Raw genomic sequence first — 13,766 nt, 5'->3', positions numbered from 1 at the left:
CCTTCAGCAGGTCACTTTAGGATAGATCCAATAAAGGACTCAGGCACCTTAAGCCTGACTTAGGCAGATTTGATGTACCTAAGACTAAAACTGTGACCTCAACACCCTCCTCAGTTGCACACTGACCCTGGAAATGCTTGCTACTCCAAAAGTCAAATGTATGAGCTGTGCAGTCCTCCCTGCACAAGCATGGCTCCGTTGGCAAGGCCCTGTGCCAGCTTTCAGTGCCCTACCAGTGCTGTCTTCTGGGCTGCACAATCAGGTGCCTTCTGTGGAACTATGGGCACAAATGTAGGATGGGCTTTCACCTCAGTATGTGCCCAGAACCCAGCTGTGCTCATTTTCTCTCTTTCCTGGCAATGTGGGGAAGGGCAGCAGAATGGCTCAGCTCTGCTTGAGCAGCAGCCTGGAAATGGCTGTATCTGTGTGTCCTCTGTCCTGCACTGAGAGAGTCAGTGAGGACAGGAGCTTTTTGGTCCACTTTTCACCTCAGGGAATGCAGCCAACCTACACCTACGAGTCACTTCCAGGCTCTGTGAGGAAAATGCTTCTTGCAGCCCCACCTTGGTTACCTAAGCTGAGGAGACAGCAAGGAGCTCAGAAATATCTCCATGGTGGCCATGCTCAGAACTGAACCATTGTTAACTGCTCCCAGCTCAGCAGGTGAACCTCTTCCCTTCAGAGATGCTCTGAGAGGTGCACCAAGAAATGTGGGCACGGCACACAGGGACACTCAATGAAGTGAAAAAAAAAAGACTGTGGCACCTGGATGAAAGAAACTACTGAAAGTATTAAAAGAATGGAAACTTTAGAAGCAACTTTCTGCATGATTTGAAAATTTGCTTTCACTCCAAACCCAGGTAAGAAGCAATGTCATTGAAAATATTGGATTGATTAAATGGTACTGTTTGAATAAAAGCTAAATAACTTGAAAAAATATAACAAAATATGAATATTCCGTAAGGTCTTTGAAATTGGAATAGCTAGACAGAGAGGGATGCTAAAAAGCAAAGGAAACAACAATTTTCTGTTACAGCTTTGCAATCTGTAACTATCTCAAACTATCACTTTATGTTCATGAAATTCTTCTGTAGTATTTTCTTGGTAATGAACTAGTTTCCTGAAGACTGATGACATGCACACATAGTATTATTTTAATATGTAACTGTTCTTGTAAATAAAGAGAAAATAAAGAAGTTTTGTGTTAATTCATGCAGAATTGCTGATTTTGAGAAAAAAACTCCTGTTATTTCATGGATTTTTTTTTATTTTCACCTTTCAATTTCAGTGATGATTTCTTGAAGCTGAAATGAAAGAACAGAAACCTATGTCACAGAAGTGTTAGGTCTATAAATAGGAGCATGAAAATGGGAGGTGCTGCAAAATGAATATAAATTATTGGTCATAGCCAAGATGAAAATTGGGGTTTAGACCAACATCCTTTAGAGTTTGAACAGCAACATTAGCTTGACCACAGTGTACTTAGTGTGCATTAAATTATACATTTTGCAATCTAACCAGCAATAAAAACTGCTGAATTTATAAAATGCACCTACATTAAAGGTGACCTGTAAAGAAACAGTCATATGTTCTTTCTGTTAGTATTTATGTAATGATCTCAAATAGTTCAATTTCTATTTTTTTCTGCATGTTCGTTGTACTAGAAATTTGTGTGTTCTTTGTGGTAGAATATCTGATGGTGTCTACAGAGCTATGTAATTGTGACAAAACAAAAGCCAAAATAAGCAGAAATTTTATTGTTTTAGCCATGAACTAGACAATAAGGGACAACTTATATGATTGCTGCCAAAGAAGGGAATAGATTTTCATAAGCATACAATTCTGATTTTGTTAAAGTCGACTTTTTTAGTAAAAGATTGACTTTTATAAAATTAATAAGTTTAAATTAATTTTTGAGAAAGTATTTGGTTTAGAGCCTTCATTTTATATGAAGTCGTAATCTGAGACTGAGTACAAAATTCTTGCAAACTTGAGTGAGTTCCTCGGTATGAATGGCATGAAAAAACAACAGCTGCAGCTAACTGAGGCCTAAATACCTAAAAGGTGTTGTCTTAGGCATCTAGGAAAAAAAAAAAAAAGGGAATAATGATACGCTTCTACTTCTTCTTTGTGCGCATTTTTTGCCGAGTTCTGCTTCTCTCTTTACCTATCACCGAGTAGTTTGCGGGCTTAGTAGGGCTGTGATGTTGGGGCTTGTCACCGCACAGAGGTTTCCTACTCCGTTCCTGCCGCGCTCTGCAAGCGGGGTCGGTCCCGTCCGTCCGCGCCGGGCTCCCCGCCGTGCTGCGCCCCAGCGCTGCCGCCGGGCCGGGCGGAGCGGAGCTCGCCTCCAGCACAGCTCGGCCCGCAGCACTCCTGGCAGCCCGTCCCGCGGCCGGGTGGAAGGAGGCACGGCGGGGCAGCGTTCCCGGAAAGCGCCGGGGCGGGCGGGGGTCGGCGCCGTCCAGCCGCGGGCACCCCCGCCCCGGAAGGGCGCGGCGGCCGCTCCCTCCCGCCCGGAGCGGCGCAGGTGAGGGCGGGGCGCGGGGAGCACCCACGGGCACTGCTGTCGCTGCTCAGCGTGTCCGCCCAGTATCATTCACTGTCTCCCTCCATTGCTCCCAGTTTCCTCCCAGTACTCCCAGTATCACTTCCTGGCTCGCCCTAGTGCCCCCAGCAACGTTCCCCGGCTCCACCCCATGGTCCCCGTGCCCATAGCGGGAGGGGGTTGGAATGAGATCCATCTTTAAGGTCCCTTCCAATCCATCCCAATCCATTCTACAGTTACGAGTACTGCCAGCATCATTCACTAACTCCCCTTAGGGTTCCCAGTTCACTCCCAGCATCATTCCTGGCTTCCACTCCGTGCTCTCATGCCATCCCAGTTCTTCCAGTATCGCTTCGTGGCTACCCTCAGTGCCCCCAGCTCCACTCCCACTACCCCAGTGCCACTCCCCGGCTCTCCACCAGCGCTCCCAGTTCTCTCCCAACGCATCCAATACTACTCTCTGGCTTCTCCCAGTGTTTTCCCTTCCCGCCCAGTTTCACTCCCTCCAGTGCTCCGAGTACAATGCACTGGCTCACCCCAGTATTCCCAGCCCATTCCCAGGCACGGGCAGGTTTCCCGCCTCCCCCCGCCGGGAGCCGGTACCGGCTGCTCCGGGAGCCGGTACCGGCTGCTCCGGGAGCCTCGCGCGGGACGGGACGGACGGGACGGGGAGCGGGCACGGCCGCCGGCGCGCGCGTGCCCGCCGCGCGTGACGTGCGCGCCGCCGGGGCCGCCCGGCGAGATCAGAGCGGCGCGCGCCGGGCGGGGGCCGGGCCGGTACCGGGCGGGCCCGCGCGCGCGCGCCAGGACCGGGGAAGGGCGGGGGGAGCGGCGCGGGGGCTGCCCCGGCCCCGCCCGCCGGATAAAGCCCTGGGCGGCGCGCGCGGCGGGCAGAGCACAGCGGGCGGGGGCGGGAGAGGGTGCGCGAGCGCCTTCCCGGCAGCGCAGTCCCCACCGCCTGCCCTCGGCGGGACTGTAGTGGCGGCGGCGGCGGCGACGGGGGGCATGCGGGGCCGCGGGGCGACGCGCCGCAGCGGCGGCGGCGAGCACATGGCATAGCCGGGGGACGGCAGCGAGCGCCGGGCCGGCGTCGCAGCGGGTCCGGCGGGGCGAGCGCGGCTCTCTGCATGTGGCAAGTGAGGAGGAGAGCCAGGGAGCCCGGCGGCACCGGCGGCACCGGCGAGCGCCCGGCGGCGCGGTCCTGAGCCGCCCGCCCGCCATGGATTGCAGCCTCCTGCGGACCCTCGTGAGCCGATACGTGAGTACCGCCGGTGCCGCTCGATCCCGGGCGCGGGGGGCAACCCCCGCCGTGGCCCCGGGCTCGCAGGAAGGGCTCGGTCAGGAGTTGGGCGGTCCCGTGACCGGCTCGGCGGCCGGGGAGCCTCGGGGCCGCCGCACGTGATGCCCGGTGCAAGCGGGGATGCAGCTGCGGCGGCACCGGGTGCCGTGCGCTCCCTGCAGCCCGCCCGCCCCACGGGACTGTCCTTCGCTGAACCTCAGCGGCTTGACCTGAGTTCAGAGCACTGTAATTCACAGTGTACTGCGATACGTAGTCGGCAGAGCAAATAAAACCTCCAGCTCTCCAGCTGCTTTTTTTTTAAAATATGTTTGCTTTCGGTTTGTTTGTTACCTTCCTCTTCCCTATATTGTTTCAGTCAAACGACTTTTTTTTTTTTTGGGGGGGGGAATTGTCCAATTTAAGTGTACTGACGAAAGGTCGGAACGGTCCCAAGTTTTTGTAGGTGTGCATAGTAAGATTCAAACACGCCAGACTTGAGAGTGCTCCGGGGAAAGAAGGTAGATGTGGCTTGTTGGTCAGCGTGTGAAAACCCATCCACATCGCCCGAGAGAGCAACTGGGCAGCGCATTAAAGTGGGGTCCAAGTGTAGGCTGAGGTGCGTCACTGAGTGCAGCTCCAGTTCCATGGAACCTCTAATAAATGCTCAGGATAATGGTTTAAGTAGATTAGCAAGATGCCTGTATGTGTGGGGTTGTTCAAGGCATGGGGACCACCAGTACTAGGGCATGGCCAATTTCTGCTTTTGGACATAGAGGTAATTTTTAAAAGATAAGGAGCAGATAATAGGAATTTTTAAATACAAATAGCTTTCTCCCTATTCAGGAAGTACTTTTGCCTTGGTCAGAGCACTCAAGTTTTCTCACTTAGAGTAAGTACACTTAGTTTTGTGTGTGCCAAGAGCTGTGTCCACCTAATACTGGCCGAAGTCTGTCTTTTTGAAGTATAAATGAAGAAAAGCAGCAGAGATGAAAATTGTTCCTCTTTTTTTTCCTAGTTTACAGTAGGATATATGTGAGATGAGTAGAGATGTGAGCGTTAAAAACAGCTATGTGTGTAGGGATCTTTAGAAAGTGGTCCTAAGAAAACAAAAAGAGTACTCCAAATAATGTGTAGCAACAATAATAATGAGGTATAAGAGAATGGTGTCTGTGGATGCAAAGACCAGCTTAGTTGTGGTGAAGTCTCTTTGTAAAGAGGTAGGATCACTTTGGGTGTAGAGCTCTGTCAGTGCTGATCTAACTGTTGGATTTAGTTTAAGATTTCTTCCTTTGTCTTTGCTCACATCTGGAGCCTGTACAAATGGTGTGGCCATTATGCACAGAGCAAGCACACTGTTAAATCTCTTGTGCATAGCATTGTTGGTGACCTCTTCCAAGGTAGGCTTAAGCATCAAATGTGAAGGAAGTGGGCTTGAGAGCGGCTGCAGTAAAGATCCATGAGAAGACAGTATGTTGAAACTAAGAGGCTTGAGCTCTTGAGTTGTGGACTGTCACCACCCTCCTGCGCTGCTGATGAGACTAAGGCAGCAGTCTAAGAGATAAATGAAACATTAGTATATTCCATGTAAAGAAGGCTTCCTATTGCCTAGGTCACACTACCTTCTGTATTGTGTGTATGCCGACAGGCTATGCCTAGGTAGTTGCCTAGGATGGTCCATGGTGCCTCGTATATTTTCACCTGTTGCTTCTTGTTATTTTGCTTTTGCTCAGTGTCTTAACTTTCTTCCACGGAAAGGTAATTTTAAGGAGAAGGTGCTGTAAGAAAATTTGTGTTCATTTCAGTAAGACCGTTGAGGTCTGGCAACCTTATGTTTGTGTTGCATGGTTTTTCTTGTCTGTTTCTCTTCTGTATCTCCATGGTTCAACTACTTTTGTACATCTACAGCAGTGAAAATGAAAAGTACTAGTTTGACTGCTGGGCCTGAAACTGACTGCTCTGCATGAGTAGCAGATGTACATGTCAGGCGCATCGCTCCAAAGCTCCGTGTGCACCAGCCAGGCACACAGATGTAGATGTGCTTGCCACATTCCAGACTGCTTTTAATAAGGGAGACAAGGCAGCGACCCTTCTGTGGGAGAGCTGGAGTGGACAGTTACAGCTTGTGTTTATTCCAAACTAAGCTCAAACTTGGCTTTAGTTAAAATCAGTACAAAAACTGTTTCATAATCAGTGTCTTGGAACTATGAATTTTTGTTCTGCAAGTCTCCTGGACTTGTTCAGCTTCAGGTCCTTCCTAGAGAAAGACTGGTCTCTGGATTATGCTGGAAACTTTGGCTGCTGCATCTGGAGGTGCCAGGTTAGCTGGGAGCTCTTATGGTACAATCTTGAGAAAACAAACAGTTGGGATGTGATGTACTAATGGAGACTGCTAATGGGATGGTTTATAATAGTTCTGTGTCACTACTTTTCTTTCTCAGTCCTGTTTGTTGTAGGACATAAAGGTATAAGCTAAATACTAGAGGGCTTGTTGTGGTTGGCAAGTTCCCTCATCTTTCTCTTTCCTTTACTGGACAGTTTCTGTCCTGAAGCAGTGCAAAATCAGTGCATATATTTCTAAGGCCCTCTGGAAGAATAGCAATGACTGGATGCTGTCAGCTTCCTGGTTAGCATTTTCAAATATTTGCTGTTTTACCTGCAGTGAGTGACCTCTTTATATCTTCGAGGCATTGAAGAGTTTAGAGATGTGGGTTGAATAAAATATATGTTCAGCATGCTAGTCATACTGTACTTCCTATCTCTTCACCAGGAGATGTTGTAGTCTCTTAGAAGGACAGAGGGAGTTGTCTTTATCTTAGTAAATTTTTAAATTTACTTTGTTTTATTTTGCTCTTAAGATCATCCTGCAGATTTTGGGTTCTTTTCACTTCACCTCTTGCTTCCTGTAACCATGACTGCAGCCATACTCAATTTACAAGACTGATGGTGAAAAATAACTTTGTTATGGAAAAAGTGTTTGTTTCACTGCAGCACAGCTGACATGAAGTTCAGTATTCCAAATCCTTTGGAAGCTGATAAGCAGCATTGTAATTTTCTTATTTATGTATATTGAGGTTAATCTGTATATTTTACTGCTTTAGAATGTGTATGATCTGTATTAGAGGCATATTTAAGTAACAAAATAGAAGCACCCTAATATACAGCTTTGCTTCTGCATGGAATCATGGGAACTGAATAAGTCTTCTACAATAAGATCTATAAGATAAATTTTGACATCAAAAAATTATTTCCCAAATAATGAAAGTAATGGCTGTGTGTGGGTAGTATGACCATTACTAGGTGGGACTATACCCTTTGTCACATACTCTATAAAAATAGAACCTTTTTTATAGATGTTGCTTTTGAGTCAGACAAAATGCTTCTCTGTCTTCTCCCTGGATTCCCCAGAGGATGTGTGCTACCCCAGGGAGGGCAGCTGCACAGAGAATACAGAATTAGCATGGGGTATCCTGGAAGTGTCATGCAGAACCTGCTTAGTAACAAGAGAAACTTGTTAGCTTAATATTAAGCAGTACACTATTTAGAGGAAAAAACAAACATATGATGGCAATTAAAACTGCCTCCATACAAGATTAGCTTCTGTTATGTAGTTAAATTATTTGGGACACTGTGGATATCATTAGGTGATCTGTTCTGCCTGTGTTAATGCAGCTGCTTTTATTTTCTCTGATCACTTATTTTTGGTGGTGATATGACTTCTCCAGTCTGTCCCCATCGCAGTCAAAAGTTGGTTAATAATGTTTAAAAAGGTTTTGGTGACATCTTTCACCAAATGAACACTGCTTAAACATGGGCATATGTCTTTTGTAGCTGTTCATGGCTGAACATGGATTTGGATATTCCTGAGTATCGTTGATTTGACTGTATCTGGGCAATCTGGGAAGATGTTGCTCTTCAGCATATGCCTGTTTGGACACTAAATGGTTGCTGAACATCTTGCTGCCTGTGGTGACAGTCTGTTCTGTATTTGTAAGACAGCTGTCCCTGGACACAAAGCTCCTGCCCAGGTTGATGGCTTTAGGTTGTACGGTAACGCTACTGGGTCAGAGGTCTGTATTACTGACGAGTTTTGCCTGTGTTACGTAGTATATTTAGAGATCTTGCTACTTTACTGCTTCTCCTCTTTCAGGTTCTCCTGTTACTTTAGGATTACAAATCTGGATCTTAAGTATTTGTTACTTGTGTAAGTATCTCTAAATGAAGGTAGTAGCAGGTAAGACGTGTTTCCAGAAGGAGCAATGATTTACTACAGCTTTGGTCTCTGGGGAGCTGCTGGCCTATTAGCTGTGCAAAAAATCTCTTTTTTTGGGAGGCTGGAATAAATTGAGTTTACAAATGGATGCTCTATTTTTCACTTTTGTAGAAGTGGGTCAACTTTAATCGTAGTTTGAAAAGACATTTGGCTAGCCTAACCAGGAAGTTGTGGTAGGGATTTTTAGCAAGTTCTTAACTAAGTTTCATGATAGCCTGTGACTTTTTGTCATTGACTTAGATGATTTTGTTGCTTTTGATTGGCATTATAATTCTAAAATTGTTTTCTAATTAGTTTTCCTAAGTATTTTACTTGTATATGTAGTCATAGTTGATATAAATTAATATTGAACTTGAGTTTATTTATTTATTTTTATCTAACTTTGAAGTAGAGGTTGATAACTGCTTTGACTGGAAAGTTGGTGAAATTGTAAGCCTTGGTGCTTTATAGTTATTTGTGTCTTAAAGCACAATCCATTTGTCAAGTGTTTCAGATCACCTATTGTTTTTAGTCTAAATTTAGTTAACTCATTTGAGGGTGTTTGGTTATTGCTTTTGCTTCTGAATTTATTCAGCCTCCTTTGCAGTCCTGCAGATGAGTATTAAACTGGTGCTGTTTCTTAGTCAACATTCCTGTTAAACAGTTTTCTTCCTAGGCAAGTAAGTCAAAAGCATTGTTATGTTCTGTTTCTAAGTTCAGAGATATGATTTGACAAAATCTGAAGCTGTTTTAAGCTATATATTAACTCATTTATATGACAGACTTTGTCTGCTGGCTGTGTTGAGTGTACAAAAGATGCTCTCTGTAGATCTATATAGGTATTTGTGGGTCAGCAATTAGTAACTTGCACCTCTTAAGGGTTTGTGTCTATTCCTGGTATGTAATTCATTTTTGTTATCTCTTGTGCAAGTCTGTCTGTCACAATGTTTTTTTGAAACTTGAGATGTTTCCCATCTCTCAGCTCTGCTTCACTGCAGGTTCCAGTTCTTCCTGCTGTGGAAGGTTCAACAGAGGGCATCCAACAGCACAAGTAACTTTTGAATTTGTTTCCCTAAGCACTATTGCTTTGTTATTTGCCTAATTGCCTTTTTCTCCTATTTTTTGGGGGGTGGTTATCTGTATGGAGTGTTTCCTGCTGACTTTTCAGCAATTTATTTAAAAAGGGCACAGTTTCAAAGCTTTACTTAGGTTTAATTTTGGTGAATGTAGCTGACAGAATTTAGCACTCCTGCAAATTTTGCTCTTCACACTGGTAGTGAGTCTTGTGTTCATTCTGGCTTGTAATGTACTCTAAACATATCTCAGTATTATCTGATGCTCAAAAAGTGCCCATATAGTCTCCCTTCCCTCCTTTCCCCCATCAGTTATTTATTGCTGAAGAGCAATAAACATAGAGAATTGCATGAGCTTTGTTTTTTCCCCTCTCCCCAACTCCATCAGTTAACTAATTTACGCAAGAAAAACATAATTTCCTTTTTCTTTTGAGAATAAACAAATGAAAATAGGGCATTGCATATGTAAAACAGTTAACTTACAGGAAGTCAGTGTACATATTACATGCTGGTTGCTATTGACTACAAAATATTACTCATCTGCACTCATCAGATGTTCTATGACAGTGGAAAACATTGCTTTTGGAGCATCTAAATTGTAGAACTGTTTCAGTGACTTTAAATAGATCAAGAAGTTTTGATCTTTTCTTAGCATCAAAAATCCTGAGATGAGAACTGTATAGTTCTTTTGTTGCTTTTGTCTCTTGATAACATGTTGTTTTGCTTAAAAAAAGTTGAATATTCTGCTTTTATGTGCTTTCTCAAGCACCACTGAGTATCAGTTCTGCAAGCAGGAAGCCTTTTGAGAATTATTTTTGGGAATGGAAGAGGACCCAGTACCACATAGCATGTTTATAGCTTAACATCTCTGATCACCATTTCTCATTGATTGTTTTTCTTCTGTCCTACAGTAGTGGTCATAGAGCACTCAGAAAACAATGACTGGGCTGACAAGTGAAGTATTCCACAAATACCATGGCTGGCTACTCTTTGTGGTGTTGAGGTGGCATAATAAAACTTAGTCCATTTAACTAGGTTTTAGCGTGACTAGAAATCTATTGTGTTTTCTGAGGTGCTCCAGCAGGATTTACTGTGGGATACCTGCTGCATGTCATGTGCAGGTGTGTCAGGGAGCAGAAACAAGAGAAAACTGTCGCAGAGAAGACTGAGCAGATGTTTTAGAACCTGTTATGCAACTGGATTCAACTTTACTGGATTTTTTCTTTAGGTTTTTGTTGGGCTTTTGTTGTTGTTGTTGTTGTTTGAGCAAAATATTGTACCTCTGCACCTAGAAGTCTTTTAGACAGATATTTTTTTCCAGAATAATTCTGCGTATTCAAGTGGCTTACCATTACACAGGATAATGTATTATTTTATAGTTGAGGGACTTTTCAGCAGAAGTTCATCCTGATCTGTGAAGTAAAATGACACTGGAATGCTATTATCTTCTCTGCTCTAATTACCATGGCAACAGCTGCAGGTAGACAAGGCAAACCAGGGATTCTTACTCTATATCATATGTACACAAGCTGTTTTTCTTCCCTCTCAGTAATGAGAAGCCTGTGGCACAGACTCTTGAGTCGACATTAAAAGTGTTTCATTTGTTTTTTTTTTTTCCAATTTAATTTTGATTTTAATTTTGAAAGTATTGAATGTTTGTTACTATATTAAAAAAATGCCCTTTTTTTAGGAAGAAACTGGCAGCCTAGCTTGGATTGTTCTCGAAGACTGAGGAGATGGGCTGGTGGCCCAGTAGTTTTTTTGTTTGGAAGATCACAGAAGATAAATGATAAATCGCTTAGACATCTTTCTGCTTCCTGATGTTAATTTCTATGTGCATTCAGCCTTCCTTGGGACAGGGATGAGAGCATCGTCCACCTTTCCTGTGAGGGTAGTTTAATGCTTCCAGGTAACAAAATTACTGTGTCACTGGAAGAAAACTGGGTGTGAACACAAGCTTGTAATGACTGTTTTGGGGTTGGTTTTTTTCTTGTTACCTAAGTGTTCTGCATTGCTTCTCATGATACCACCTATTTCCCTCTTTATTTCTCCATCTGCATTTATATGCATTCATGTGCAGATGGGTTTACATGTGCTTCCTTAAATCATGTGCTATTCTTTTAGCAATGTCAAAAAGTATGCCAAGATTTACCAGGGATACAGATGTATATTGGTATTAAAAAAAAAGGGTCTTCATATGAGCTCTTTTCTGATTACTGAGGCATACTGGGAAAGTGTGTTTTGGTGTGCTTCTTATTTATGTCATCTGTGTTGTTACTACTAGCATGGAAGCTTAACTATTTGGAGATGTCATAGAAACATTTTTTCTTTTCTTTTTGCTCTCCTCTGTAGACTAATTTCCCTTTTTGAAACAGGAGAATCTGTTTCCTTCATTAATCATTAAGCTCATCTAGATACGGGCCATGGTGAGGGGGGAATAGTGTTTCTTTTTCCTGGTGACACTCACTAATCTCTTTGCTTCAGTCCAAAGAGGATTTCATCTAACCTATTTTGAATAGAGGATTAAGGACAATTAGGCTCTTCCTCTGCTTCACCATTAAGATGGGATGTTGTGAAATCCTCTGAAAAGAACATCTGCTGATGTGCCATTAAAGTTTTGCAAAATTAATGTTAATAATCAAAATATTGTATGCAGAAAACAAACCTTGTGTATGAAGTACTTGTCTGGAGATAATTGTATGGATGGACTGGAGAGAGGGAAGGAATACTGAGCTGTTTGCCCAGTAGGTTTTTTTGTCTCTGATGCTTCGAATTTACACTGTGGAGTAGACATGCTGATGAAACAAAATGGATTTTTTTGTTATCTGAATTGCATTAGTAACTTGCAGTTCATGCTTAGCATTTTACATATTGCTTCACTTCTTTTCAAAGTCCTATTAATGAGCTGTTTGCAGAAATTATTTATGCTAGTTATATTCATTGTAAGTAGCATCTCTTGAGATGAATCTGAATCAGCAGTGGCATTTGATGGCTAGCAAGAAACTTCTACATTTGTCAAGAGGTCATTAGAAAATAAAACTGAAAAATGCTACTGTTACTGGAACATATATGATGTGCCTAAGACAGTATAAGGATTAATGTGAAGGAAAAATGTCTGTGTGTATTTTTGAGAAGGTTGGCTTGCAATTTTATACTGTAAATGATGGAACTGGTTGCCTTCCATGAAGCATGGATAGTATCCTGTGAAGCTACAAAGAAGGTAGTTGAATGACACTTGCCTCTGAGAAATTGCACTTGTAGTCTTAATTTCATTAATAATAGTTGTAGGTAGGTTATGGAAACTCAAAGGTTCTTTAGGTTTATTTCCTGCAGAACACTAGAGACTCAAATCTAATCCTATTTTTTGGGTTGGTAATGTAGCTGAAGAAGGGTTGTAGAGAAAAAGCTGAAGTCTCTTTACTTGGTCTTATTCTTGAGGTGACTGTGAGTGGAATAAAGTGTAATTTTCCAGGCTGGCATTATCCATGGTTCAGGAATGAGAGGAATGTTTGGCTCTGGGATCCCAAAGCTCACTTCAAGGAGAATTGGGTTCTGTTGAAATGTATCTGGTGTCTTTGCCTATGGCTTGGGCTTGAGGCTATAATAATAGAGGGCATGCCAGAGTTGCTGGATGAATTTTGGGAATGTGGAGGAAACCTTGTTGGGGAGTTTGACATCTACTTATTCAGTGAATACTTTTTCAGAGGGGGAAGACATTATTTAAAATTTAACTGCGTGAAAGTTCTTAAAAAGCAGGCTTCCTTTTAATCTTACTATAAAATGGGCCTATGTAGATATACACTCTTTTATTATGTGAAATACAATATGTATGAAAGAGGTTACTGTACATGTAGGCTTAAAACAGTTTATTGACTGAGTCATGGCTAAAAAAATAAACTTTTATGCTGATATTTGCAGAAGTGTAATGTAAGGAAGTTCAGGCTAGAGGTTTTGCTTTGGTTGAAAAGACTCCTTACACTCTGAGCAGATTGTGATAGATCAATGTTAGTCCTTTAGTTTAATACTCAACACTTTTTCTGTAAACACAGAATACACTGACATGCTGTTGTTTATTGGTGTGTTGTGTGTGTTACAGAACAGCTGTAAACATCTCTCTATTAAATTGTGTAGTTCCTTTTTCTTTGATTTTTTTTTTTTGTCCAGTGGAATTACACTAACAGTAACAATAATGTTCAGAGTTACCTTAATCTTTCATATTCTAGTCTCCTCACCATCAGTATGAACTTGGGAAAGCTTAACTCTGATAAATCAAATTTTTTGCTCACCTAGGCCAAGAAAAAAAAGAATAAAAAAGTAACCTTAAGTACAAAAAATATTATCAACTTCATTTAATGTTTAAAATCCAGTATATAGATTTTAAAATGTCTTATACTGTTTCTTTTTAAAGAATATTTAGTATTTTTATCAGATTTTCAATTCCTGACTACCTTAAACAAGCAGTTTTAAGAGTTCTAAACAAATCCCCTTTATTTTTGACTTTAAGCTCTTTCTATATTGTTGGTACATCAGATACATAGCTAATTGAATATATGGTTGGTTGTTAATACCATAGTGGGGAGGATGGGAGCAGGTGGGCTAAAGATAAAAAAAATTGTT

General features: G+C 42.7%; 1 protein-coding gene and 1 long non-coding RNA gene across 5 annotated transcripts in view; one reads left to right on the top strand and one right to left on the bottom strand.

Annotated features, from left to right (window-relative positions):
* Positions 1 to 1,737: 1,737 nt before the first annotated feature.
* Positions 1,738 to 2,417, bottom strand: LOC132324303 (uncharacterized). Its single transcript, XR_009485566.1, has 2 exons — positions 2,168 to 2,417; positions 1,738 to 2,080 (listed from the first exon to the last, which is right to left on the bottom strand). It is a non-coding gene; the product is annotated as an uncharacterized LOC132324303 (long non-coding RNA).
* Positions 2,418 to 3,673: 1,256 nt separating this feature from the next.
* ATP11A (ATPase phospholipid transporting 11A) overlaps positions 3,674 to 13,766 on the top strand; it is a 118,101-nt gene continuing 108,008 nt past the window's right edge. For all 4 annotated transcript variants that reach the window (XM_059839669.1, XM_059839672.1, XM_059839671.1 and 1 more), the window contains exon 1: positions 3,674 to 3,806. In XM_059839669.1, the coding sequence (XP_059695652.1) occupies positions 3,768 to 3,806 (39 nt within the window). In that variant the 5' untranslated portion in view covers positions 3,674 to 3,767. The remainder of the gene's footprint in view (positions 3,807 to 13,766) is intronic.

This window comes from Haemorhous mexicanus, chromosome 2, assembly GCF_027477595.1.
Source record: "Haemorhous mexicanus isolate bHaeMex1 chromosome 2, bHaeMex1.pri, whole genome shotgun sequence".
NCBI classification, from domain to species: Eukaryota; Metazoa; Chordata; class Aves; order Passeriformes; family Fringillidae; genus Haemorhous; species Haemorhous mexicanus.
The sequence above is the reverse complement of the archived record's forward strand: the minus strand, read 5'-3'. Positions and strand labels throughout refer to the sequence as shown.